Source organism: Leptodactylus fuscus, chromosome 5 (genome assembly GCF_031893055.1).
Source record: "Leptodactylus fuscus isolate aLepFus1 chromosome 5, aLepFus1.hap2, whole genome shotgun sequence".
In the NCBI taxonomy this organism is placed as follows: Eukaryota; Metazoa; Chordata; class Amphibia; order Anura; family Leptodactylidae; genus Leptodactylus; species Leptodactylus fuscus.
In genome coordinates this window covers 54,422,793-54,448,928 of record NC_134269.1, presented here as the reverse complement: position 1 = coordinate 54,448,928, position 26,136 = coordinate 54,422,793, and the positions used below count along the sequence as shown (strand labels likewise).

At 43.0% G+C, this 26,136-nt stretch overlaps 1 protein-coding gene across 1 annotated transcript in view; it reads left to right on the top strand.

Annotated features, from left to right (window-relative positions):
- Window positions 1-5,918: 5,918 nt before the first annotated feature.
- Window positions 5,919-26,136, top strand: part of LRRC28 (leucine rich repeat containing 28) — a 32,256-nt gene continuing 12,038 nt past the window's right edge. Inside the window, exons 1-4 of the mRNA XM_075273212.1 lie at window positions 5,919-6,006; window positions 13,683-13,904; window positions 16,757-16,797; window positions 24,585-24,622. Coding sequence (XP_075129313.1) covers window positions 13,737-13,904; window positions 16,757-16,797; window positions 24,585-24,622 — 247 coding nt within the window. The 5' untranslated portion in view covers window positions 5,919-6,006; window positions 13,683-13,736. The remainder of the gene's footprint in view (window positions 6,007-13,682; window positions 13,905-16,756; window positions 16,798-24,584; window positions 24,623-26,136) is intronic.

Below are 26,136 nucleotides of genomic sequence, written 5' to 3'. Positions count from 1 at the left end.
TTACTCACCTGGGCCCTGGCGCTGCTCCAGCCTCCATTAATTGTCATTAATGGACCTACTCATCAGGGACCTACTCCTCAGTAATCATGTAGGTCGTGTGACATTATGACATCATTTGTGGAGGCGCGGGAAGAGCACGGGAAGCAACACTAGAGTCCAGGGAAGGTAAGTAACACTGTTTGCTATATTAAATCACCTAACTGGTCCTCCACTAATTATATTCTGGGGTCTAAAGAGACCTGAGAGTATAACAGTAGTTTGTGGATAACGAACCCCACAAACTACCATTACTGACCGGGGGAGCTCTAACCATGGTGTGTACCCCTAATGATAGCTGAACGTACTCCTAGTGGTACGCATACTGCGCCTTGAGAACTACTGATTTAGGAAAAAGACTGTATGACTAGATGAAGCTGCTCCGTCCTTGTGACTAGTTAAGGTAAATTAGCGTATTCTGAACTAAGGTTTTAAAAGCTTATGACTTGACTTTTCAGCAACAGAAAGCTCAGTAAGGGACAGAAAAGGAAAGCTCATTACTTGAATATAACCTTTCCGATGGTGCCCCTAAAAGGAACCAGTTTAAGGTGAAAAAAAACACTTGACAGGTTCCCTTTAAAGTGTTGACTTGGCCTCCAAATTCCCCAGATCTCAGTCATATCAAGTTTTTGTGGGATGAATTCCAATCGATGAATGTTACATACTGCAACTTATAGGACTTAAAGGGATTCTATCATTAGAAAACCTATTTACAATAAATACACGTAGGAATAACCTCAAGAAAGGCTATTCTTCTCTTACCTTTATTACTCTGATCCGCCCCACCATTCCTTAAAATATCTTCTTTCTTCTTCATGTAAATGAGTTTTCACACAGCACTCCTTCTCTGGGCCCAAAAGTGCCGGCTGTGCATGTCCATCGACCATTTATTGTAGGCCAAACGGGAGAGGCCACAGAAAAATGGCCAACAGACACGAGCAGTCACCCATTTTCCTGTGGCCTCTCCCATTTGGCCCACAGGAAAATGGCTGACAGACACGCACAGTCGGCGCTTTTGGACCTAGAGAAGGAGAGTGAGAGAATAACGCAGAGGCGGTGAAGAACACAGGCCATCACTGGAGAGTTTTCAAGCAGTATTGGGGACACCCCCAGTGCTATGAGAAAACTCAATTGGATAAGGAAGAAAGAAGAAATTCCTCAGGAACAGCAGCGCGGATCAGAATAATACAGGCAAGAGAAGAATAGCCTTTCTTAACGCTATTCCTATGTGTATTTATTGTAAAAAGGGTTTCTAATGATAGAATCCCTTTAATAAAGGGGTTGTCCACTGTCAGAAGACCTTTCTGTATCAATTTCTCACAGTTTTCTAAATCTCAGCTTGCTGTAATTCATTCTGCTTACTCCAGTGGCTAAAAATCCGACCATTGCCATAGGTTATACAGTCCATGGCCATTTGATATCTGGTTCATGGTCATATGATAAACAAAGAGGTGCATTACTTGTTACAGTCACAGCACAGAAATCAGATTATCTATCTATCTGGTAATGAGGTAAACACCTATTTACTCATCACATGACCATGGACTGTATATCAAAGAGGTCGCCGTGAAGTGCCTAGTGGGCCTATATACCTTGATCGATATGTATACTAAGAATTTCATGTTCAATTTTGTAGATTTTGCTGCAAAACATAAGATCAATGTGTAATATTGGGATGTGCGGTCCGTGTCTGTCCTTTTTATTTCTTCAAAATATTGCATAGCAATTCTTGTGAGGGTCTGCCATATTTAAATACCCAATACGACGGATGAGGAAAAGACCAGAACTGACCTCCAGTTCTAGGATCTAGTGGAAAAATAGTGGGAATCAGGTATACCCAATGTACTCTGCTTAGCTTATTCACTTTTCACCATCCAATGTGCATTCACATCTACAAAATTAATGCTCACTTCCCTCGGAATTCCACTTCACTGGTACCCCAGGAGCTCTGCAAACATGATATGGCATCCAAACGCCAAATTGCACTACTTCCCTTCTGCATTGTGCTGTTGTGCCCACACATACACATGTAGCACATGTTAACATGACACATGGTAACGCCAATGCTCTTTGAGAGTTTAAAGAGGTTTTATATACCACTAGAAAGCCAACAGTTTGCTGAATTCAGCGCACTGTCGGCTTTCCCGGTATGAGCCCCAGGGCATAAGATATCGGTGTCGTTAATTTCGACACCAATATCTCCCCATTGTCAGAAGGGCATACAGGCGTTACAGTCTAGCGTCATCACTGGACTGTGAGGAATGCTCCCTGTCTGTAGGCTTACATTGCCTTGTACTGTCAGAGTGGGCGTTACTTACTACAACCCCAATACAAGTCTATGGAAGAGTACTGCCAGGGAAGGGTGTTCCTCACAGCTCAGTAATGACGCTAGGCTGTAAGGCCTGCCTTTCTGACAGTGGGGAGATATTGGTGCTGAAATAATGGCGCCAATATCTCCAGCACCAGGGTGCATCGCTGGAAAGATGACAGTGCGCTGTTGACTCTCTAGAGGTATATAAAACCGTACATTAATGAGGACATGAAAAGTCCTCTCTAATATTGCATTGCGCTAACATAAAGTTTGAGGGATATACTGTAGCTGCTATTGAAGTTGTGGACAACAGATGGCAGTGTAAGAGTGGGACTTGGGGATTGCTGTATGTAAGGGCTAGTTCACACGTGGGCAAAGGGGAGGTTTTTGACAGCGGAATTCGCTTCAAAAACCTCTCCTTTAACATGGTGGTCTATGTAGACCACTAGCTTTTTTTTTCCTCCTAGCGTTTTCCGCCTGAAGAAGCGACATGACCTTTCTTCAGGCGGAAAACGCCTGAAGAATTGCATAGAAGTGAATGGGAGGCGAAAACCGCGCGGTAAAAAACCGCGCGGTTTTTTACACACAAAACCGCGCGGTTTTTTGCAAAAAAACGCGCGGTTTTCGCCTGCAGTTTCTATAGCACATATAGGAAAAAAAAACCTAGCGAAAACCGCTAGCGAAAACCGCGTCAAAAACCTCGTCAAAAACCGCGTGGAATGCAAAAAACAGCGTCAAAAAAACTCCTCGAGGTTTTTTACCTCGCACAAATAAGCTAGGCGGTTTTCACGTGTGAACTGACCCTAAGAGATCCTGACTTGTTATGGAAGAAAACCTTTCCCATGGGGACCAGCAGTTGAACTCCTCTCACAGTGCCCAGTATATCCTTTAAGTACACAATTTTAAGGCCAAATTGGACCCCCGTGTGCCAAAATTGTTTTGCTACTTGAGTCAGTACTACAGACCAGTAGTAATGAAGCTGTTGACAGGACTAGGGTTGGCTGTTGATACAAGAAAGAATTTGAGCAGTGTGACTATGGAACTCGCTGCCATAGAATGCAGTGATGAATAATAACAAGAGGGGCATGGAGCTGGAAATTTTTGAGATAGGATGCTGACCCAGGAACTTATTTGGACAATTGGCATCAAATTGTGGATTATTATTTTATTTTTTTTTTGCCTTGCTCTGGATCAGGTTTTTAAGTTTATAAGTTGGACTTGATGTATTATGGTCTTTATCCAACTTTATCTACTATGCAATGGCATAATGTGCACGGCTGTTCCGCAGGTTATTTAAGAGTAGGTCAGCACTCAAAGGTGTGTCTGGTAAAATTGGTATATCAGGAAGAGGTCGGCTTAGTTCATCATCATTGGCAAATCATAAGTGATTATCCTCCAAGTACGCTCAGACACTCAGCAATCTCTTTCAGGTATACAATAACTTCTCAGATCAGTAAAGGGTATACAATAACTTCTCAGATATGAGTAGTTCTCCAGCAAACATGCAATAATCCCTCAAGCATAAACAATTAACCTCGTCATGCATTAACCCCTCAAATACAAGGAATTATAGTCCCTTAATTGGCCCCTACACTGTATAATCCCTCCTTGACTGCCCCCCACATAGTAAAATCACCTCCACACTGCATAATTCCTCCTTTATCGTAACATGATATATCGCCTCTTTTATTAGCCCCTATACAGTATACTGTTTCCAATTCAGGCTCCTATACAGTAAGTGCCCCTTACAGGTTCCAAATAGTAAATGTCCCCTTTATAGGAACACAATATAGTGTCCCCAAAGAGGTACTTTACGCCACTACCTACTGGATTACTCCAGCAGGTAATGGACAATTTTCACTCACCTATTCCCGCTCCTATCCTCCTCCGCTAAGGTCTCCAGGAGGTACTGCACATCATGTCCCGACGCTGGACGACTACACAGAGGTAGCCTTGGACAGGAGTGGGGATGGGCAAGTGAAAACGCCTGTTACTTGCTGAAATAATCCCCTAATCGGCATATCAAAAAAATAAATAAATGAGCAGTAAAGAGGAGTCAATAGCAATGACTTCCACCGACTGTAGTGCTTTGAGAAGCTAATCATCAATACACCTGGGCCATAATCTATAGTTGGCAATAAAAAGGAATTGGAACCCACTAACGCTAGGTTCACACTAGCGTTCGGGTCTCCGTTCTCAGCTTTCCGTCTTCTGCAGGCAGAAGACGGAAAGCTGTTAGAGCGGGTCCGGCCGTGAGCGTTTTATGCAAAACCAGTTTTTTAAAAATGGACACAGAGCACTGCATGTCCAACTCTGTGTCCGATTTTAAAAAAAACGGTTTCGCGGCAGAGAGCATAAAACGCTCACCGGCGCTCACGGCCGGACATCTTTCAAACCCATTCAAATGAATGGGTATGAAAGAGTCCTGCAGGTTTCCGTCTCCTGCTCTGTTTTGTGCAGGAAACGGAAACCTGCAGAACGGAGACCGGGCGCAGATGTGAACGAGCCCTTACAAGTACATTAAAATGTCACTTTTTTTTTTTTCAAATTACAGATTGATCATTAATGGTTCAAGGAAATATAGCTGGCACATCTCTCTGGTGTCTTATGTACATTTTAACCCTTTATTGAATCAGCAGCTCCAGCGCCATTTTTGTGTAGTTCTCAGGGGATTTAGTTGAAAACCGCCGGAACAAAAGGAAGATGGAGGCGGAAGATGGCAAAAGAAGGAGGACGTCAACGATGGATGACGTGGAGGGGTGCACGAAACTCTCACCGTGCATGGGAAGTATGATTTACATATACGGTTTTTAGGTTAAAATTAATGATTAACGGGGCCGTTGTAGCCTTTTTAAAGGTTATTTAGCAATATGTCCAGCTCACATTGCTGAAATTAGGTGATAGCGCCCCTTTAAGGTGCAAGTATGCTTTCTAGTTAATAATGGAGGGGGGGGGGGGGTAATATCATAAACAAAATTCAATGGCACCCCCACCCCTTGAGTTATCTGAAATCACAACAGGAGACTGCAGCTGCACCTGTTCCCCCGCATAGTAGTTGAAGTGAAAGCTGTGAGGTGTACTGGAGGTGCAGGCAAGATTCTTTGGTTTCAAAACAAGGTCAAGATCTAGACGAAAACAGGCCTGAGGAGGTAACAGAGCCTGAGCACAGAACCCTATGGAACTATACTATATGTGCCGTGCCTCACTTACAGTGTAACTTCCACTACTACAGCTACTACTCACAGCATGTGACGCCACAGCCAGATAACAAGCACCACTATCTAGAGCGCCGACCACATTCACGTGACTTGGCAGGGCTGCAAAATCGCTTTGTTTTGCCAATTATTATTGTAATTTCTGATAGGTTCCACAGGCTGCCAATCAAAATTCGACCAATTACATGCCGCGAAACAAAACACCTGGTAGAGACCGGCGACCAATCAGGAACAGCTAATCCAAAGCGCCGCTGTGAGCTGCATCCAATCAGCATGAAGTTATCTGCGGGCAGTTTGTTATCCTGAGAGTTATTGACCCGTGGATGGCCCGCCCAGTCTATGCTCCAACCAATCAGATTACGATAACGCCCCCAAGGCCAATCAGGATGAGGGTTTCATGGCTGGTGCTAATTTATCTGTCAGGACTTCAAGAGCAATAAAAAGGTGAGTAGATGTATGAGTGATGCGGGAGTGAGTGCGGGGACCGGCGCGGGGCTGTGGGGGTGGTTGGGGCTTGTCGGTGTGCGTCCTGCATGGCAGGGGGTGCATCTGGTGACATCAGCGGGGTGCAGCATGGCAGGCACTGGGCATTCATAGGGTTACAGCAGTGCTCTGATGCCCCTGCATTTACTATGCACGCTTTATCTTACACGTATTGGTGCAGACATCTGTAATGCAGGCTGTATAGCAGCAGCTACGTTATCAGCATGTACAGGGCTCAGGCTGATCTTCTCATAGACCGGTTACATGTCCTGATCAGCCACATTACAGGGCACCAACCTGCCCACATGCCACACAGACTAACTATCCATTGAGTGAGATGGTGGTGCAGGCTGGTGGTGCCCCCCTGATAGAAATGAGAAATAACTCTTTAGAGCCTGGATCCATCAACAGCAGCAGTGTGCTGATCAGCAGGGTTATACAAAGCCTTATTCATGCTGTGTTTGTGCTTTGTGTGACTAACCCATTCATGTATGTGTTCCCAGCACTCCCTCCACTTCTGTGTGGCTGCTGGAGATCCCTATTCTAATCCTTGTACAGACATGGTGTATACATTACATATATCCATAGGATCCTATTCACACATTGCAGGCCACAAGTGTTTTGTTTTGGCCTCCGTCAGTCCAGTATACTTTGACCTGCACTTTTTTCAACTGCGTAAACACAGTAGATAGGAACACTGCAAGTAAAGTATAGCATGGCATGGATCACAGCATAGCTGTCAGGCAGAAGCCGCAAGCGCTGTGTATACAGAGGCACAATTGTTCACAAATGGAAATGCTTTAGAGGATTAATTCTCTAAGGCTACACCCACACAGGATGTCATTGCAGTGGAAAATATCCATTGCAGATTTTCTAAAAAGTTTGCAGTGAAATTCATAATAGATTTGTTGCAGATTTGACATGGATTGCAATGTGCATTGTAGGATTTATACATAAATACTTGCATATCTGCAGTCATATGAACTAACTGCACCATACAGATCTGCCTTACATGAATACTGGGAGATTTGTTGCTGTAAACAATCTTTGTTCCTAGAAATTGGACAGGTTATTTTGGAGAACCAGTCGTTTCCATGTGTTAGGTAGAGAGTCACTTCAGTAACACTTTGTCCATGTGCACTAAAGCTTAGTCAATTCACAATTATCACTATCGCATATAGCCATATTCTAATGGGCAGAGTTGTTTTATAGGCCCCCTATAGTTAGGCCATGAATTTTATATCCAGGGTATAACTCATCTATACTGGTGTCTATTGTACAGTTTCGGGATTTTCTAACCTTTCAGTGACCCAGATTAACTAATAAGGAGACGTCTAAATGTAGACAGTCTGAAAAATACACCATATTTATCATAGTCTGATGCTAGCTGATATATCTGGCTTATCTATAGAATATCTAGTGTCAGTTTATACCACCTTTTAGTTGGCTTACATTGCAACAAAATCGTGGCACATTTAAGTTCCATACACTTTGAGAGTTCACACCAATGCAGCCAGCAACAGGAAAGATTTTCCCCCTAACTAGATGGGGCATATTTATGCCAGTGTCCAGTCATGACCATGATAGTAAATCTAGGCCAGTATCTGTGTCCATTGTTGTGTTTCTGGTTCTGATTTGCCTGTTCTTGGTGTTTGTCTTGTGTCTATACACATGTGATGACTGCACATGCAGTTTGTTATATCATAATGCTGCTTTCGACTTTGTCGTGTCACTATGTCGTATTTGTAGAGATGGCCACGTAGGTGACACGTTCAGTTAAGCCATGTTCAAACGTTGTAGATTCTGTCTGGGTTTAAAGACAGATTCCTAAAAATCTACAGTGGTTTTGCTTAATGCAAATCCTGGCTGTTTAGATATAGCCTAAATATCTTAAAGGGGTTTGTGTAAGGTTTCTCATTTTGTTTTTGTAATGAAATCCTAGTGAAATGACATATACTTGCACCGCTGATCTGGTCTCTGCCATCTCTTATTTGTTGTTCACATGACTGCTACAATCTCTGCCAATAGTTGACCTCAGAAGTCACGTTCTGTTTGTTCACATGTCTGTGGCAGCCAGTGATTGGCTGCAGTAGTTACATGAATGACAAGATGGATGTCAACACAAAGTGGAGATTGGAGCGGCAGTTATTGAGGGTTTTAAACTAACCTAAGGAACAACCTGATAACTGGAAACCCCATGGGGTTTTTATGAATACTTGTCAAAAGAATCCTATGACTTCGAGCAAGCTGCGGTGACGTTCCATATCGACGTAAAATCTTAGGTCCACTTTACATACGGTAGTCACATGACTAGGTTGTCAGTTCTGGGGTATTTCTTACATCTTTTAAGTTCTATACAACATATTCAACCTTAAAGGGATCCTATCATTAAAACTCAATTTTTTGTGACTAACACGTAGGAATAGCCTTAAGAAAGGCTATTCTTCTACCTTTTAGATGTCTTCTCCGCGCCGTCGTTCGGTAGAAATCCCGGTTTTCGTCCGTATGCAAATAAGTAATTTCGCAGCACTGGAGGTGTCCCCAGTGCTGCGAGAGAACTCTCCAGCACCGCCTCCTTCTTCTTCTGGAACGTCCTCTTCACGCGTCTTCTTCTGGCGCAGTCTTCAAACTTCTAGGCCTAGGGTTAAGCCGACTGCGCATGCCCGCCGGCCACAAGAAAATGGCCGCTTACACAGTATTGTAGTGTAATATATACTGAACAATCAGCTGAACTAAAATACAAAACTTCATTATCAGTTCCCACTTAAAGCGAGTCTGTCACCAGGGTAGCATATTAAACAAGCAACACATTTAGACAGGTCAGACTCACCTGAATGTGACATCCTTGTCCCCATGAAAGTTCATGCTTCCATTGCTGAGATACTCGTTAAGATTGTGCAAATGAGCAATACGGAGTATCGAGGGCGGCTCCATTGCTCTGCTCCACACTGCTCTAATCGCTGACTAAAACACAGGGCCTGGTGAGATACTAGCATACTTCCTGGCCCTGTCACTCAAATAAGAGCAGAGGGAATGTGTCATTAGGACTGTCCCTGTCGATCTGTTCTATTAGAGCATATGAATATCATATAGGTGGGATCCCCAGCTCGGTACCCACCTCTATGAGCCTGAAAAGAGCAGCTATATTAAAGCAAATCTTGTTCGGACATTTATCTGACTACTTTTTCCCTGCAGCGGCCGCTGCAGGGGAATTGCCAGAATGGCTACAGCTTCACCTGGTAAAATCAGATCTCCTTGGGCTACATATTGGGAGCGATTGTAGCCCATTAACATAGTGCCCTTTATGAGTGAAAGCGATCTGCTCACAGAACAGGAGATGGCATTCACACGGAGTAAAGTGGCGCTGATTCTGACACGATAACTCGCGGTAGAATCAGCGCTGATAAAAAAAAGACTCCCATTAACTTCAATGAGTTCTGTCTTCCACGCAGAACACATTGAAATCATTGCTGTTCTGCGCGGAAGACGGAACACATTGAAGTCTATGGGAGTCTTTTTATCAGCGCTGATTCTGCCCGAGTTATCATAGCAGAATCAGTGCCACTTTACTCCGTGTGAATGCCTCCTACAGCCCTTCAGCAGAGAAGCTGTTTCATGGCAGCCTGTGTGCTGAAACCCCTCTGTTCTGCTGTGGAGTATGGAACTGTACACTGAATTGCATACCATATTGCTTAGAGATCACGCAGGATTAGAAAAACTGTTTAGTCTAGAAATAGCACCCCTCCTGTCCACAGGTTGTGTGTGATATTAAAATTCAGCTTTTTTCATTTTAATAGAGCTGAACTGCAATTCCAGAAAAAAAAAAAATCTCTTGGACAAGTGTGGTGGTGTTTCTGGAAGCCACGTATTTCTAATCCTAGACAATCCATGCAGTGTGAAGTATGTGATATACCTAACTCTATAGAATGACATTAGAACTATATAGAGATCTATACACATGGCGCTGGTATGGATCCTGAATACCCTTGTGTGCATGAGCCCTAGGTGGAGCATTTTATAGCGGAGTATATTAGGGACTACTATGTAGGTAATTTTGCAATATACATAACAGGTATGCTTTACACAAGGGCATTGTACTATGGAAGGGTCCGGGATGTTCTGTAACATTTCTTGGAAGCTGGACGATGGTTTTCTGCCTTATGACAGCCCATTGCACTTTTGCATTGATGTGGACTGACTCACAGTCACAATATTGTAACCTGCACCTGTTTCCTCAGCTGTGATCCGATTTCGACATCTGATACTCGCCTCTATGTGACTTGTTGGCTGACGTTGTGAAAACTGCTATGAGCTAAGCTTTTGGGGACAAACAATTATCAGGAATGATGTGACGGTTTCCACAGCAGATCCCCTTACTGTATATGATGGGCATGGCTGATCATGGGTACATCGACCTGAGATATTTTCATGTGGTCATTTTCACACGTGCCATGTATATGGGGATCTGCGTATGCGTGGATTTTGTATTTATCTAATTTAAAGCAAATCCCTCACAACAGACAGACATCACTTGATATAGAAGTCCGTCTGTTGGCACCAGTGCTGATCCTGAAATATGACTGCCAAAGGTTCTGGCACTCTATAATTAAAGTGATGGATCAGCTTTAGACATTTTCTGACATATGATTGAGATCTGTCTGAAAATGTTGTTGCGGGAGAGGGGGGAGTCAGTGTCTGGCACCCCAAACAGTTACTTAATGCTAAGTTCACATCTGTGATTGGATTTAATAAAACGCATAAAAAAAAGCGGTGGATCCCATAGAGTATAATGGGGTCCACGTGGTTTCCACCCAAAAAGGGTAAAAAATGCGAAGAGAGAAAAGCGCAGATGTGAACCAAGCCTAAGGGTGCATTCACATAGAGCTTTGTGGCGCTTTTTGCCACAAAACTCGTGTGAAGTAGCAGCGCTGTAAAAACAGAATCCCGTTGAGTTCAATGGGTTCTGTCTTGCCCGCGCTACACATTGAACTCAATGGGAGGCTTTTTTACCCATTGATTTTAATGTGTTACGCGCGTTAAATGGAACCCATTGAAATCAATGGGTAAAAAAACCTCCCATTGAGTTCAATGTTTAACGCGTAAGACGGAACCCATTGAAATCAATGGGATTCTGTTTTACAGCCTAGTTTCTTTACACAAGTTTTGTGGCAAAAGCAGCGCCACAAAACTCAGTGTGAATGCACTCTAAGACTGCTTTCTAATCTCATAATAGCCACAAGTGAACAAGGCCCTGCTTGCACCTTTAGCCAGATAAATAACTTTACTGTATGATCATTGGTGGCTGCTTTCATCTCCCATAAATGCTCACATCTGGTGCTATTAAACTGCACAAAATTGTAATAAGCATGCTCACAATAATATGCTTCTGAGAGTGGAGAACATACTTAGGGTATGTTTACACAGCAGAATTTGGCGCTGAACTTGTGGCGTATTCCACCTTAAAATTGGCTCCAAATTCCATCTGAAACCAACATCCATTGATTTCAATGTGAGGCAGACACTGACTTTTGTTTTCCTCTAGCTGATTTTTTTTCATTTAGCAGAAAAAATAAGCACCATGCTTGATCCTCATGTGGACGCCGCCTGATGTTTATTCTTTATTTTCAGTTTTTGTAGCAACTTGTGTTGTCCAAGACTAGAAAAACAAGGTTGGTTGCTTTCTTCATAAACTGGGCCACACCTGTCCTTGGTTTTATGTGTTTTTGCAGTGCAGCTCCATTGAAGTGAATGTCGCTGATCTGCAATACCAGACAACCCATGGACATGTGCGACACTACTTCTAGAAGAAAGCAACCTTGTTCTCCTAATTTTAATAGGAATCTAAAAATGAATGAATAAAATAAGCAAAAAGTAAAAAAGCTGCTTGCACAGTGTGGAATAGGATGTAGGATTTTTAGAAATCCTACAAAGGTGGGGTTTACAAATCCCACTTTTGGATAAAGCCCCATGTTGTGGAAACGCAGCGTTTTTTGTTAGATTTTGCTGCGTTATTTTTTTAGCTAAAGCCAGGAATGGATTGAGCAGAATATAGAAGTATAAGAGCTTCCTATATATTTCCAATTCCTATTGCAGCTATTCTTGGCTTTGGCTCCAAAAACTGCAGCAAAATCTGCAAAAAAAAGCATTTCTGCAACATGTGGCCTAAGGCTAAAGCCCCACTACGCAGCATTTTTTTGTTGCCAATTTTGCAGCGTTTTTCTTGAGCCAAAGTCAGGAGTTACTTGAAAAAGAATGGGAAACTTAAAGGAATCACTTAGATGTTTTAGTTCTGCACAAAGAGATTCCTTTATATTTCCCATTCTTTTTCAAGCAACTCCTGACTTTGGCTCAAAAAACCGCAGCAACATTTGCAACAAAAAATGTGTGGGGCTTTAGGCTGAGACCACATGTTACGAAAATGCTGGGTTATTTTTTGGGAGGGGGGGGTTTGTTTTGTTGCAGATTTTGCTGTAGTTTCTGAATGGCTACAATAGGATTGGGAAATATGAACGAAGCTCTTATACTTCTATCTTCTGCTGAATCCACTCCTGGCTTTGGCTCAAAAAACCACAGCAAAATCTGCAACAACAAAAAAAAATTCTGCATTCGCAACATGGGGCCTCGGCCTTAGGAAAACCTGCTTTTTTTGTTGTAGATTTTGCTGTGGTTTTTTAAGCCAAAGCTAGGACTAGATTGAGCGGAAGGGAGAATTCTAAGTACTTCCTATGTATCTCCCCATCCTTCTATAGCCACTGTTGGCTTTGGCTCAAAAAGTTAAAAAACTGCAAAATCTGCAACAAAAAAGCAGCTTCTCTGCAGCGTAGAGCCTTAAACGGAATTATTGGGACCATTATATATTAGTATGTATAGTAGTATAGTATGCTATTAAGCAGCTAGAGTTAATGTCCCAGTCCCTTAAAATACCGCTATCCATTGTCAGCATCTGTAGAAATCAAAGCTTGAAGAGGCGCGGGAAAGCAAAGTTAGGGGGACATTGACACGGAGTAATGCAGCGCTGATTCTGGCATAAGAACTCACATAAGAATCCACGCTGCAAAACAGAATCCCATTGACTTCAGTGGATTCCGTTTAACGTGCGTAACACATTGAAATCAATGGGAGGCTTTTTAACTTATTGATTTCAATGCGTTACGCACGTTAAATGGAACCCATTGAAGTCAATGGGATTCTGTTTTGCTGCGATGATTCTTACGTGAGTTATTGTGCCAGAATCAGCACCGCGTTACTCTGTGTGAATGCCCCCTAAGGTCAGTACACCTGACTTCACTGTGCATGCTTTCACAGGAGTCCTGCAGCCAATTCGGACATCTGATCCCTAGGGGTCCTGGGTGCCAGACCTCCAGTGATCTAATATTGATGACCCATTCTAAAGACAGGTGATAAATATTGTAGTCCTTGAAAACTCCTTTATGTTTTTAGGCACCTTAAGATTGGCAGACATGTTTGAAGCGGAGCATAGTTTGTCCCCACCCTATGTTTAGCCCTTTCCCTTTATTTTCTCCTGAATAAATATAGTGGTACTGCCTGGATTTTACAGCTACTTTTTAGCTATAAGTAAATAAATGGTTCATCCTGTCATTTTTATATATCCGTTTTTTGTATGTCCTTCTGTATAGATGATTTGAGATGTTGACTTGCACTTTGTCCAGTTGGATGGACCCGAGCCAAACATGGCTTCTGAACTCTGCCAGACCATCTCTGTGGCCAAGCTCGAAAGGCACAAGAATCTTTTCTTAAATTACCGAAATCTCAACCACTTTCCTCTAGAGCTGCTAAAGGATGAAGGGCTTCAGTATCTTGAGAGACTTTACATGAAGCGCAACTCTCTGACCACACTGGTGAGTACAAGTAATATTTAGCAGAGTATTAAGTCCCTCGTTGAATCACCATTCTGTAGGGTCAGTTGTGGCAACGGTATACAAGATGCCAGCTGGAAGTTAGATGAGTTGGCATCCATAAATCTGCTTCTATGATACAATCTCAACACATGCACCACTGTTTTAATAAGATTAAGGAGAGAAGTTCTGGTCTTCAGAGCAAATTCACATTATAGACTGATTGTATATTACTGCCCATTATAACAAAGAACCACAAGTGACATAAATATATAGACTTAAGTCCACCAAATTCACCAGAGCAGTGCCTCCCCACCCCCACCTCATTCTCCACTGTTTGGTGGGACCTCTGTGTATTGTACTTGTTTTTCCAGGATGTTGCACAGATACAGATTTTTGTGCTATGGGTTCAGGTGGGGTTAGCTTTTCCATGCACATCAATGAGCACTGGACAACCATGATCCTGTCATCAGCTCACTGGATAGCCCTCCTTTGACCACTTTTGGTAGGAATTTACCATTTTATACCCAGTTATCTAGTCTTCACCATCTAGCCCTTGCCATAAGTCACTCATATGCTTATGTTTGCTCCGTCTTTCCTGATTCCAACACATTGCCCACATTTGCTAATAGACAATGTAAACTTAAACAGCTGTAAAATCTTCAGATTTATTACATTGGCTGATGCTGGATGATTCATTTGGTGCATCTTTCGACCATCTGGTGAGACTTTATAGCTGACTTTCTTAGAAATTGATCAATTTAAATTAATTTCTGAAAATCCAAGATTTCTAAAGCACACATTGGCATTGTCGTTTTTTTTTTTTTTTTTTTTGCCATACCTTAGTGGTTCTGGCACCTCACAGTGGCTTATACTTTATGTTCATAGTTTGCTTATATTCCATTTATACAATCTTGCACCAACTTCAAAGATGTGCCACTCACATTGTTATAGATAAAGCAGGCATTTTATAGCTATGGTGGTCTTCAGGGCTGTAGAGTTGGAAAAAAAGTTTTCCAGGCAACAATATTATTATTTTTTTTTTGATTAGGCTAGAGGAGGTGAAAAAAAACATAAAAAAAATCACTCTCACCTGTTCCTGGTGCACCAGTGTTGTCATAGCACAGTCTTGTCCTGCTGCTCCTCATGGGCTGTGAAGTCTCTGGTCCCTTGCACTGAGGTCACTGAGTGGCCTCAGCAGTTATGTTCGGCAGAGAATTCTGCCAGAAGAAGACAATGGAGCTGCAAGACCGGACCAGAGACACTAGAACACCAGGGACAAGTGAGTATGTTGAGGTTTTGGGTTTTTTAATGTTTTAAGAATAAAATGATGATTTCTAATTATGATTGAATTACTATGAAAATAAATATGTAACTGTACATCTGGAAATATGGGAGTGGGAGTCGGTTCTTTGGCGTACCAACTCTACAGCCCTGCTCTCCACAGATCACTGAAAGTTAAAGGAATCTACCACCACCCTGAAGATATACTCCTAGGGTATTTAAAGGGATTCTACTACTAAAATCGAATATTTTCTCGCTAACACGTGGGAATAGCCTTAAGAAAGGCTATTCGTCTCCTACCTTTAGATGTTCTGTAGAAATCCCGGTTTTCGCAACTATGCAAATGAGTTCTCTTGCACCATTGGGGAAGGTCCCAGCACTTAAACAGCACTGGGGGGCGTCCCCAATGCTGCAAGAGAACTCTCCAGCGCCGTCTCCATATTCTTCAGGAACGGCCTCTTCATGTGTCTTCTTCCGGGGATTGGCTTCAAACTTCTAGGCCTAGGGCAAAGCCAACTGCGCATGCCCGCCGGCCACAAGAAATTGGCCGCTTACAATACTGTGTAAGTGGACATTTTCTTGTGGCCTGTCGGCATGCGCAGTCGGCTTTGACCGAGGCCTAGAAGTTTGAAGCCAATCACCGGAAGAAGACTCATGAAGAGTCTGTTCCTGAAGAAGATGGAGGCGTCGCTGGAGAGTTCTCTCGCAGCATTGGGGACGCCCCCAATGCTATTTCAGTGCTGGAACCAGCCCCCAGTGGTGCGAGAGAACTCATTTGCATACTGGCGAAAACCGGGATTACTACGGAACGGCGGGCGCAGAGAAGACATCTAAAGGTAGGAGACGAATAGCCTTTCTTAAGGCTATTTCTATGTGTTAGCGAGGAAAAAAAAAAATCTTCTGCTAAAGCACTAGTTTTTGCCTGTGGTCACTATCCAGTCCTGCCACCAAACATAAAATTTGGCAAGTCCTAATGTGTGGCACCCACAGACGAAACCATGCCCCTGGTTCAGCTCCTTTGCATGCAGAATGAAAGTTGACTTTTTTGTCAGTAAAATTGCACTTTGGCATAAAAAGTTATGTTCAGTATGTGACCAACCCCCTCCCCATCCAGTCCACTACAACATAACAAATTCTAGTGGTTTTAAAGACAATAGGAAGATTTTTACTAGTGTAACCCCCATCTATGCAACAAAGCCATAATGTGGAGTATGTTTGATGCACAACCCATTTTTGCACCAAAGATGCGTCACATTGGTGGTTGTGAGCTTTTTACCGCTTTTACAAAAGTACCGAAAGCAGAGTAGGATGGAGCGAAGCCTGCGCCCAACACATTTACTATACTAAAGGGGTTTACCTGAATTATTGAGAGACCACAACCTCTTAATAATTCAGTCTCATCTTGTACTAGTCAAGGACTTTATTTAAACTAGTATAGGACATGCCAACTTTAATACCTTTCTATTCCTCTCCATATAAGAGTAGGTGTAAACTTGTGTTTTAAGGCTTAAAACCCGACATCATCTTTCTTTGTATCTGCAGATTTATATTGTGTGTTTTATATTTTACAGCCAGAAAATCTTGCCCAAAAGCTACCAAATCTTGTGGAATTGTAAGTAACTCATTTTTTGTCAGCCATTTTACTCCATTGTGTCCTGTAGAGGGCAGTAAAGTCTTTCTTATGTGAAGCACTTTTATTAGCCTATACGGGAATATGTTCACAAGCAGTTTTACTCTTCATGGCTAGCATTGGTTTATGATCTTTGCATTTTAGTCATTACCCTCCTTGACGGATGGAAGATCACAATTAATACTATTATTCCCAAGTAGGGCTCTGGGAATGTATGGATACACAGTTCTTACATACAATTGTAGTTATGTGATGTAACACGTACTGCCGATGCAGTCAGGGTAAGTAAACACATTCAGCCTTTGTTAATGCAGTTTTTAAAGCTAAAATGATATCAGAATGGAAGAAAAACGGCATAAAAAAAAACCTGGACATGTCATTAACCTTAGTAACCTATTAATTGGGTAATTAAACAGTACAGTGTTAGGGGGACATTTATTTTTCTTTAGCAGCATTGACATGATATTTGGAAGGGGTGACTGCATTGTAAAAGAACAGCTGTTCTGTGCAAGTAATGCAGTGTCCTCCTGTTCATTGAGGGACCACCCCAGAAGACACCACAGGTGGTCTGTACCAAATAGGTCTTTCTAGATTGCCAACAGGATGACCTTTGTTTTAAAGGAGAGCTCTATCAGTTACATTGTGATATTGGGATCATCTCATCGCTTATTATGGTGGTGGGAATGATTAGAAATGAATGTTGATATCTGGCTGGTGGCACCTATCACATTTCACCTTTGAGACCTGTTTTCATAGTTGTCATGAATTGATAGTTTCCTGGCTAAATCTGAATGATTTTGTTCAAAAAATGCAATTTATTTATTTTTTCTTAAAGGGATCTGTCATTGGAGTAATACATTTTTATATAAGCAAATGTTGAAATAGCCTTCAGAAAGGCTATTCTAGTCCCACCTTCCTTCTGTTCCTGTCAGCCGTTTTTTACTGATATGTAAATTCAGCTCACGGAGCACAAGGGACATTACCCGAGCACAGCATTATCATGCATTCTGCCTCCTCGTCTCAGGTATGCCCCTTTTTTGAAAATGAATCCTCTTTGCTGTGCTTTCTTCATGAATGCACTGTACATGTACTGCGCAGGCGTAGCACGCTCATGTAGTTCTAGGAGCGCTGAGCATACTGAGCATCACATTCAAATGCCTAAAACAGTGCTTTTTTAAACCTGTGGCATGTCAATTTGTGCTGTGGGTTTTTAGCATTTCCAAAGTTGCAAAGGAGAAATCTGTGCTGAATATGCCGGAGAATCCACATGTTACAAATATGCGGTGGATAGATCGATATCTATATCTATCTCTATTTTATTTATCTAAAAAAGAAATTGTAGCAGCACCAGCAAATTTGGGTATCGACCCATAAATTGCACGGCAGAAACCCTACTCCAGCCAAAAGGGTTCCCAATAGTAAAAAACAATCCAATCTGCCAGCAACTTGTGTAGATGGAAAATGTCCTTTTTTTTGGAAAAGCAATACACCACGTATCGGTCCTCACAGGAACCTGTCTCAGTTGCGGAAAGGGGGTTCATGATATCGACCCCTTGCACTTGAGAAAGGTTCCTGTGAGAACTGATACATGGTTTACTGCTTTTCCAAAAAAAGGACATTTTCCATCTACACAAGTTGTTGGCAGATCTATCTATCTATCTATTTATCTATCTATTTATTTCTATCTTTTAGATCAGTGGTCCCCAACCTTTTTTCCACCAAGGACCAGTTTCAGCAAGACAATTTTTCTATGGCCCGGTGGGGACGGAGAAGGGGGTGTGGATGGGGGCGGGGTTAAGCATGGGGGTGTGGATTACTAATGACGGACACTACAGGTTATGAAGATGGCTACTGATGACACACTGTTATGAAGATGGATACTGATAATGGATATTAGTCCTAATGCTGCTATTAACTTCACTACAGCCACATTACACGTCACAGGGACAAGTGACATGTAATGTAGTTGCCCAAAGTTTGGTAGGCAAGTGCGGGGTGGAGCCAAGACCCGCTGCATGTCCTGCATAGTACTAAAATCCCGGATATACAGCGGGTCCCGGCTCAACCTTGCACTTTGCTCACCTTATCCCGATGAGCAACAGCCAAGCGTCAGCTGCTGACTCCTCGCCGCCGGTACGCGGACCGGTGCAACATGCCCCGCGGCCTGGTACTGATCTGCGGACCGGCGGTTGGGGAGCCCTGTTTGAGATCACCATGTTTAGTATATATGAATAAACATTTTCCAGGTAGCCCCCTACACTCATTTCTATACAGAATAATCTGATTATTTCTATCACTACAGTAAAATTACTTTCCATTTTGGAATTCTGTACCACCCATGTAGCCCACCTGGATTTTGCAATATCACTGGTTAAAGCGAAGCTGCAAATACTCGCAGCTTCACTCCAATCAGAGTGCAAAACACAGGAGAATTATGTCTTTATTCTCCTGTCCTCAGATGACTCCAGGGAAGAGGGTACCATGGACCTTTGTTCATGATGTAACCCCTCCCCATTATTACCGTAATCAGAAAGAATACTTGCCATACAAAATTACAATTGTTATTGCCACATCCATAACGACCCCAAAAATAAAATTGGCATGCCATTTACCTTAACTATGATATGATCAGGAATATTACTAGTTTCAGACTATTGGTTTTCCATTATTGGGTTGGTAAGAATTACAATGCTATGTATATGTTTCATGCCTGGAATTAATTTACAGTACTTTATATTGTCTGGGTAAGAAGTGCAACAAAAGTTTATCTTCACTTTCAATGTTTGCACTTGCACTCACCTGTCGTGTGCTTAAGGCTGATGACTTTTACGTGTCCATAAAAAAAAAAAAAAAAGCTACACAGTCATGGCTGTAACCCTGGATAATGTGTAGCTGGTGCCTTAAAGGGACTGTCTTGTTGGTATTAACACTTAAACTTTATTACCAATGAGTTGCGGATCTGATAAGATTTGTAGCTTTTAATTTAGAACTTTGGCTAATAAAACATATGGTAAACCTGATACACTAACTTCATGGCTAGCCGGGAGTTAAAATCACAATCTTCACTAGACAAGGAGGATTGAGGATCGCAGATTGTCCTTCAGACTGGTAGGACAAATTGCAGTCAGCTTTGTCCCATCCGAAGACAAGTGAAGGGCAGGCAAGATCGAGTATCTGAACATGGCACTGTCGCCAGCAGGAAGCCAGCCAGATCCCAGACACTAGGTTTTCAAAGTGCCCTTCATAAGGGTGAGAGGCTCCCTGGGTATCTTGTTGGGCACTGTCTCAGCAGGCAGGCATAGGAGGACAAGGCCTGAACACCCTCCCTAACATTAAGCAAAGCAGAAAAGTTACCATGACATGCCTCTGGCACGAATGCGAAGACTGCTGTGAAATCACTTTCTATTTTACCTGACTTTGCTGTGTCATTTTCTAGCTACGTTGACATGGTAAAATGATCTGAAGTTTCTTTAGTATCTGCAAAACCCTTATGATAGACAGATCTGACCACTTGATGTAAATAGCATCACAAAGTACTGCATGGCAAAACAACTCTGAATATTGCCTTGTTTATTATACAGGATTGCAAAAGTGAGCACATAAATTCCCTAGTGGGCCTCTGAGCCAAGGTGTGCCCACAGCCTTCCCACTCTCTGCACAATATAAGATAAGGTAATCCTTTAATAGTCTAATAGTGCCATTGTGCGGACATTTCAGTGTGTTACAGCAGCATGATAATACAGGATAATAATAGTAATATATTACAGGAGACACACACAGGCTGAGAAAATACTAGGAATCAGTAGCAGCTAAGTAAAAAAAAAAAAAAAAAGAAGACTTCAGGATCATTTAGCTCTCTCTTTGCTTGGTCTGATGTAGATTATTCAGCCTGACCATGGTTGGGAGGAAGGACCTGCGATAGCGCTCCTTCTCACACTTTGGGTGAAGCAGACGGTCACTTACAGTGCTGTCAAGGTCTCATACATGGGGTGGGATTTATTCTCCCGCATGGAGCTCACCACAGAGAGTATCCTTCTGTCATCCACCACCTGTTTTGGGTCCAGGGGGCTCCCCAGGACAGAGCTGGCCCTGATGAATCAGCCTGTCTATTTCTGTCCCTGTTTGATATACTGCTCCCCCCAGCAGGCCACTCCGAAAAAGACGGCTGAAGCAATCACAGAATTGAAAAAGGCCCTAAGAAGTGGCCCCTGGACTCCAAAGGCCCTGAGCCTCCTGAGCAGGTAGCGTCTGCTGTGAACCTTTCTGTGTAGCAACTCCAAGTGATCATCCCAGTCCAGTTTATTACTGAGGAGCACATCCAGATACTTATAGGTCTTGACTATCTCAATGCCTGTGCCCTGGATGTTCACCGGGTTCAGAGCACTTCTCTGCTTACTAAAGTCTGCGACCATCTCCTTGGTCTTCCCAGCATTAATCCTGAGGTGCTGCTGCTGGCATCAGTCTACAAAATCCCGGTTTAAGACTCTGTACTCCCTATCGTCACCATCAGTGATGAGGCCTACTATTGCAGAGGCCTTCTTCACCTACTTTTGTAGGTGAAGAAGGTGGGTGATGGCATCATCCACCCCAATGCCCGGCCGATAGGCAAACTGGAGGGGGTCCATAACAGAACACACTAGAGGGTGTAGATGTATCAGGACCAGTCTCTCTAGGACCTTCATCAGGTGAAATGGCAATGCTACCGGTCGGTAGCCATTGAAGTCCATCAGGTTGGGTTTCTTTGGGACTGGTACCACGCAAGATGTTTTCCACAGTTGTGGTACCACTCCCAGCTTCAGGCTCGTATTGTACGTGTGTGTAATAACACCACACAGCTGGTTTCAACACATTTTAAGAATTCTTGTGCTTATCCCATCCGGTCCTCTGGCCTTGTCTTTAATTGTCTTGATTTCCCTACATGCTTGAGACTCAATGAGGGTGGGGTCTTGGTGTGTGAAGGGAGGGGGCTTAACTAACCTGCTGGTGAGGGCATAGTTGGGGTGGAGTCAAATCTGTTGAAGAATAGATTAAAGGGGCTCTATCAGCAAAATCATGCTGATAGAGCCCCACATATGCGTGCATAGCCTTTAAAAAGGCTATTCAGGCACCGGTAAAGTTATATTAAACTACCCCCCCCCCGCGAGCATTGTCCGCGAGCAAGCGCCAGAGGAGGACGGGACCCGAAGACATTGGAGGAAGAAGAGGCGTGGATGAAGAAGACAGCGCAACCTGAATTCCCGCCCAGCGTGCACGATCTTTTTTAGGTTATTATTTTAAAACGGGGGGGGGGGGGGTAGTTTAATATAACTTTACCGGTGCCTGAATAGCCTTTTTAAAGGGGTATTCCCACCTCACATAATCAGCAGTCTTCACTCTTGTAAAATCTTCTTTCTTCCTGGTTTCTTGCATCATTTGGTGGGCGGGGTTTCACAGGCAACCTGCCGTTTAGCTCCGCCCCCAAATTCAAGTGTAGCTCCGCCCACCCACATTGGACTATGAAGTACAGGCAGCAGCAACTCCATTCTGTGTTACATACAGAGACTGCCTGTCTCTGCCATAATGAACACAATTGAATTAGCTAGCCTGATAACTGGGAGAACAGAAGAAATGAAAGCAGCTCCTCTCCTCTATCTGCTAACAGGAAGCTAGGTCACATGGTGTAGACACAGGATTAGCTAGATACACAGGCTCCCTGCACTTAGCCCCTCCTCCCTCCCCCCTGAGAGCAGCAGATACATCATTTGACTCAGGAGCAGCTAAGTCAGGGCTGTGGCCACAAAAAATTGAATAAAGTAAGATAGTGGACAGACAAAGCAGTTTTGCTGAAGCAATGTATTTAGGAAAAGTTTTACATTCACATTAACAAGCAGTATAGATAGGATCCTTGTGATGGGACAACCCCTTTAAAGGCTATGCACGCATATGTGGGGCTCTATCAGCATGATTTTGCTGATAGAGCCCCTTTAAGCTTGTTAAGCCATTTCCTATCTCCTTCTATCTGGAGACCTTCCTTCTGCTTGTGGCCAGATATTGCCTTAAGGCTATTGCACACTTTGCTGAGCCTTCCTTGCCCCACCTGTAGTTCCATCTCCCGCCTGTAGTTGGCCATCTCCTCTCTGATCTGCCATCTCAACTTTTTTGCACCTCTCCCAGGCAATTTTTGTCACCAGATCTAAAGTCTCTCTTTTTCTCCTTGAGAAGAGCTTTAATCTCAGAGTTGATCCATGGTTTGTTATTGAAGAAACACTTCACCCTTCTAGTTAGTACCGTGCTGTCTACACAGAAATTAATGCAGTCCATTATGTAGTGTGTAAGTCCCTCAATGTCACTCGGAAATGACTCTTGCAACACTTCCCATGTTGTAATATTAAAACAGTCCCTCAGAGTCTCGACACTTTCCTCTGACCAAATTTTCACTGTCTGGGTAACAGCTGGTTCTCTACGCACAAGTGACATGTAAATCTGTCGCAGATGCACCAGGTTGTGATCCGATCTACCTAGGGGTGGTAGGTCAGATGAGTTATATGCATCCCTTACATTGGCAAAGAGCAAGTCTAGTGTTTTGTTGTCTCTTGTGTGGCAGGTTACATACTGTGTGAAACCTGGTAGAGTGGATGAACCATCTTAATCGGCCTGTGCTTTCATATAATAAAGTGTAAGGGCCACTGTGGGCTGCATTATAAAGGGTGGGGGCACTGGAGAGAACGTTATAAAGGGGATCCACTGGGTACTGTATTATAATGCATGGGAGTCTCTAGGAAGAGCCATATAAAGGGTGAGGGCTAATAGAGACTGTATTATAAAGCGTTTGTGCTACTAGGGACTGTATTATAAAGTATTTGAGCCACTCGGGAGAGCATTGTAAAGGATGGTGTCCACTGGAGAAAGGATTATAAAAGGTGTGAGCCACTAGGGAAGGTATCGTATATAGTGAAGGAGGGCACTGGGGTGAGTCACATATATTCTGGGGGTGGAGGCCATTATACTATATGTCACAGGGAAGAGTATTCTACTGGGTGGGGGTGCTCTGATGAGAGCATTTTACTGTTAAAAGGAACCACTGGCAAGCTTTATACGGTTTGGCAACTAAAAATGTATTTTTGCTCCTAAATCTTCCAGTGTAGGAGCCCATGGCGCCTAGGTTTTTTTTGTTTTTTTTTTACTTTGGAAACTGCTTATTGAGTCAGAGCAAACTGTATTGACGAGTTTCTTGATGCTTCATGCCCTTAGTTTTCTTCTTATGGGTTCTATTTTATGAAACGGTTTGGTTTATATTAATATATTTTCAGCTTTAGTAAATGACAGAGCCAATGATCACTGTATATTATAAAATCAACTATCAGAAAAGTTTTCTGACATCACAGAGCCTTGTCGTAAGTGTGGCCAGCCATGTCAGAATCACATCATTTGCTTAGGCCACATATACGTTACATAGGACAGGCATATAGAAACCATATATTCGCCGGTTTTTCCATTTTTTTCCAATAGGACAGGCATGCATTGCCCAGAAGTCTGGTGTGAAATAGGGCTGATCCGAAATGCTTGTTGTATGATGAGCTCTTTGGTACTTAAGAGTCTAAAAAGTGCTAAGGCACGAGAATGAGTTAACCAAGTGACAGCTTTTACTTCTGCTTGCCTGCCTCTCAGTAGTATACAGGAACAGTGTCTCTTCTTTGTCCTTGATGCTTCTAGTGTATTAACATGTCTGGAAATGTACGTCCAAGTCCTTCAGGGTAACAGCTGTTCTGTATTTTTTCTTGTTTCTGAAGGTATCTGCACTCAAATAACATTGTATTTGTCCCAGAAGGTAAGTGTCTCTTATGTTATAATGTGGCCTAATGCTTGCATGACATAGTTACACCTATTGTTAAAAAAATGTAGCATATAAATGAGCCATCTCTCTCTTGGTAGGTGTCACAAATATGTGTGCCAGTTCTTTTATTTCATGCTTTCCTTATGGCTTTTCACAAGTGACAATCGCAATTTCAGTTTCCACGTGTTGTCGGTTGACCATCTATATTTTTCCATTCCTAAAATTGCATATGTGAATGGTGGACTCTTGAGTCACTGACTGACAGCATCTTCCATTTACTGTGTATAGGGAGAAACTGTCAATTAGCAGCCAGTAGAAACCCAGCAGCTAGAGGGCCACTTGTTGTGTAAGACTCTTGTTTGGGGACAGCGGTTTTGCACAACTACTGTGGCTCTGCAGCTGTTGTCAAACTATAGCTCCATCATCCCAACCTGCCCACACATGATGGGAGTTGTGACCCTGCATCTGTTGCAAAACTATATTGACAGGTCACATTGGCCCTTCAATGGAATTTGACTATGTTGTTGTGGCACACTCCAGTCATGTGATGGAGGTACATTCGGACGGCACAGGCTTTCTTCTCTTAATGTGCCTGCACTGCCTGGCCCCAACAATATGCTCCCCTGAATGGCCCCCATTCAGTATAATTTGCTCCACAGTGACCAGGTGCTATTATTATACACTGGGGTCTCCTCGGACCCCAGTGTATAATCAGAGGAGCAGGGGAGGTGATGGGAAAATAAAAAACACTTATACACTCCATACCTCACTTCTCCTGGGCATCCTTGCTCAATCCGACTCTCTTCAACATCTTTGGTCCTCTTCAGTCTGCGACGAAGGTCACACATCCCAGACTTCATTGTTGGGGCCTGTTATTGGGCCTCAGTGGTCACATGGGGTGTGCTGATGTCATTATGCTGGGGCACAATCACAGGTCCCAGCAGTGACGTCTGTAATGCGTGACCTCAATTACAGGCCGAAAGTGCCCCGAACAGGATGGAACAGAAGCCCAGGAGAGGTGAGTAGAAGTGTTCACCTCACCTGGGCTGACTGTAGCAGTTGGGGAACCATATCACTTCGAGCAACCCTGCTCTTGCCCGATGTGACCCCTGCTCCTCCTTTGGCACCCCACTCACTACATTCAGATTATAAAACACCCCCCCCCCCATTTCCTGTCATATTTGGGTGGAGTCTTATAGTCCGAAAAATACGGTAATTGTGCAAAATTGCAATAGACTGCTTTAAAAATGCACCAGATTTATCACAATGAATGATGCTGGATGACAAATCTGGCGTATAGGTAGGATGTTTGCAGCAGACTTTGAGGCATTTTCAATCTCAAAATCTGCCTATTTCAGTTGGATGCAGTGGCAAAAAAAGAAGCATCATGTGCCATCTTCACGTAGATTTCAGCTGACAGTCAATGAAATGTTGGGGAAAAAGATAATTTTAGAAAACCGAACGCTGGATTCTAGGAAAAATCCCTTAAAATACAAACAACAACAAAA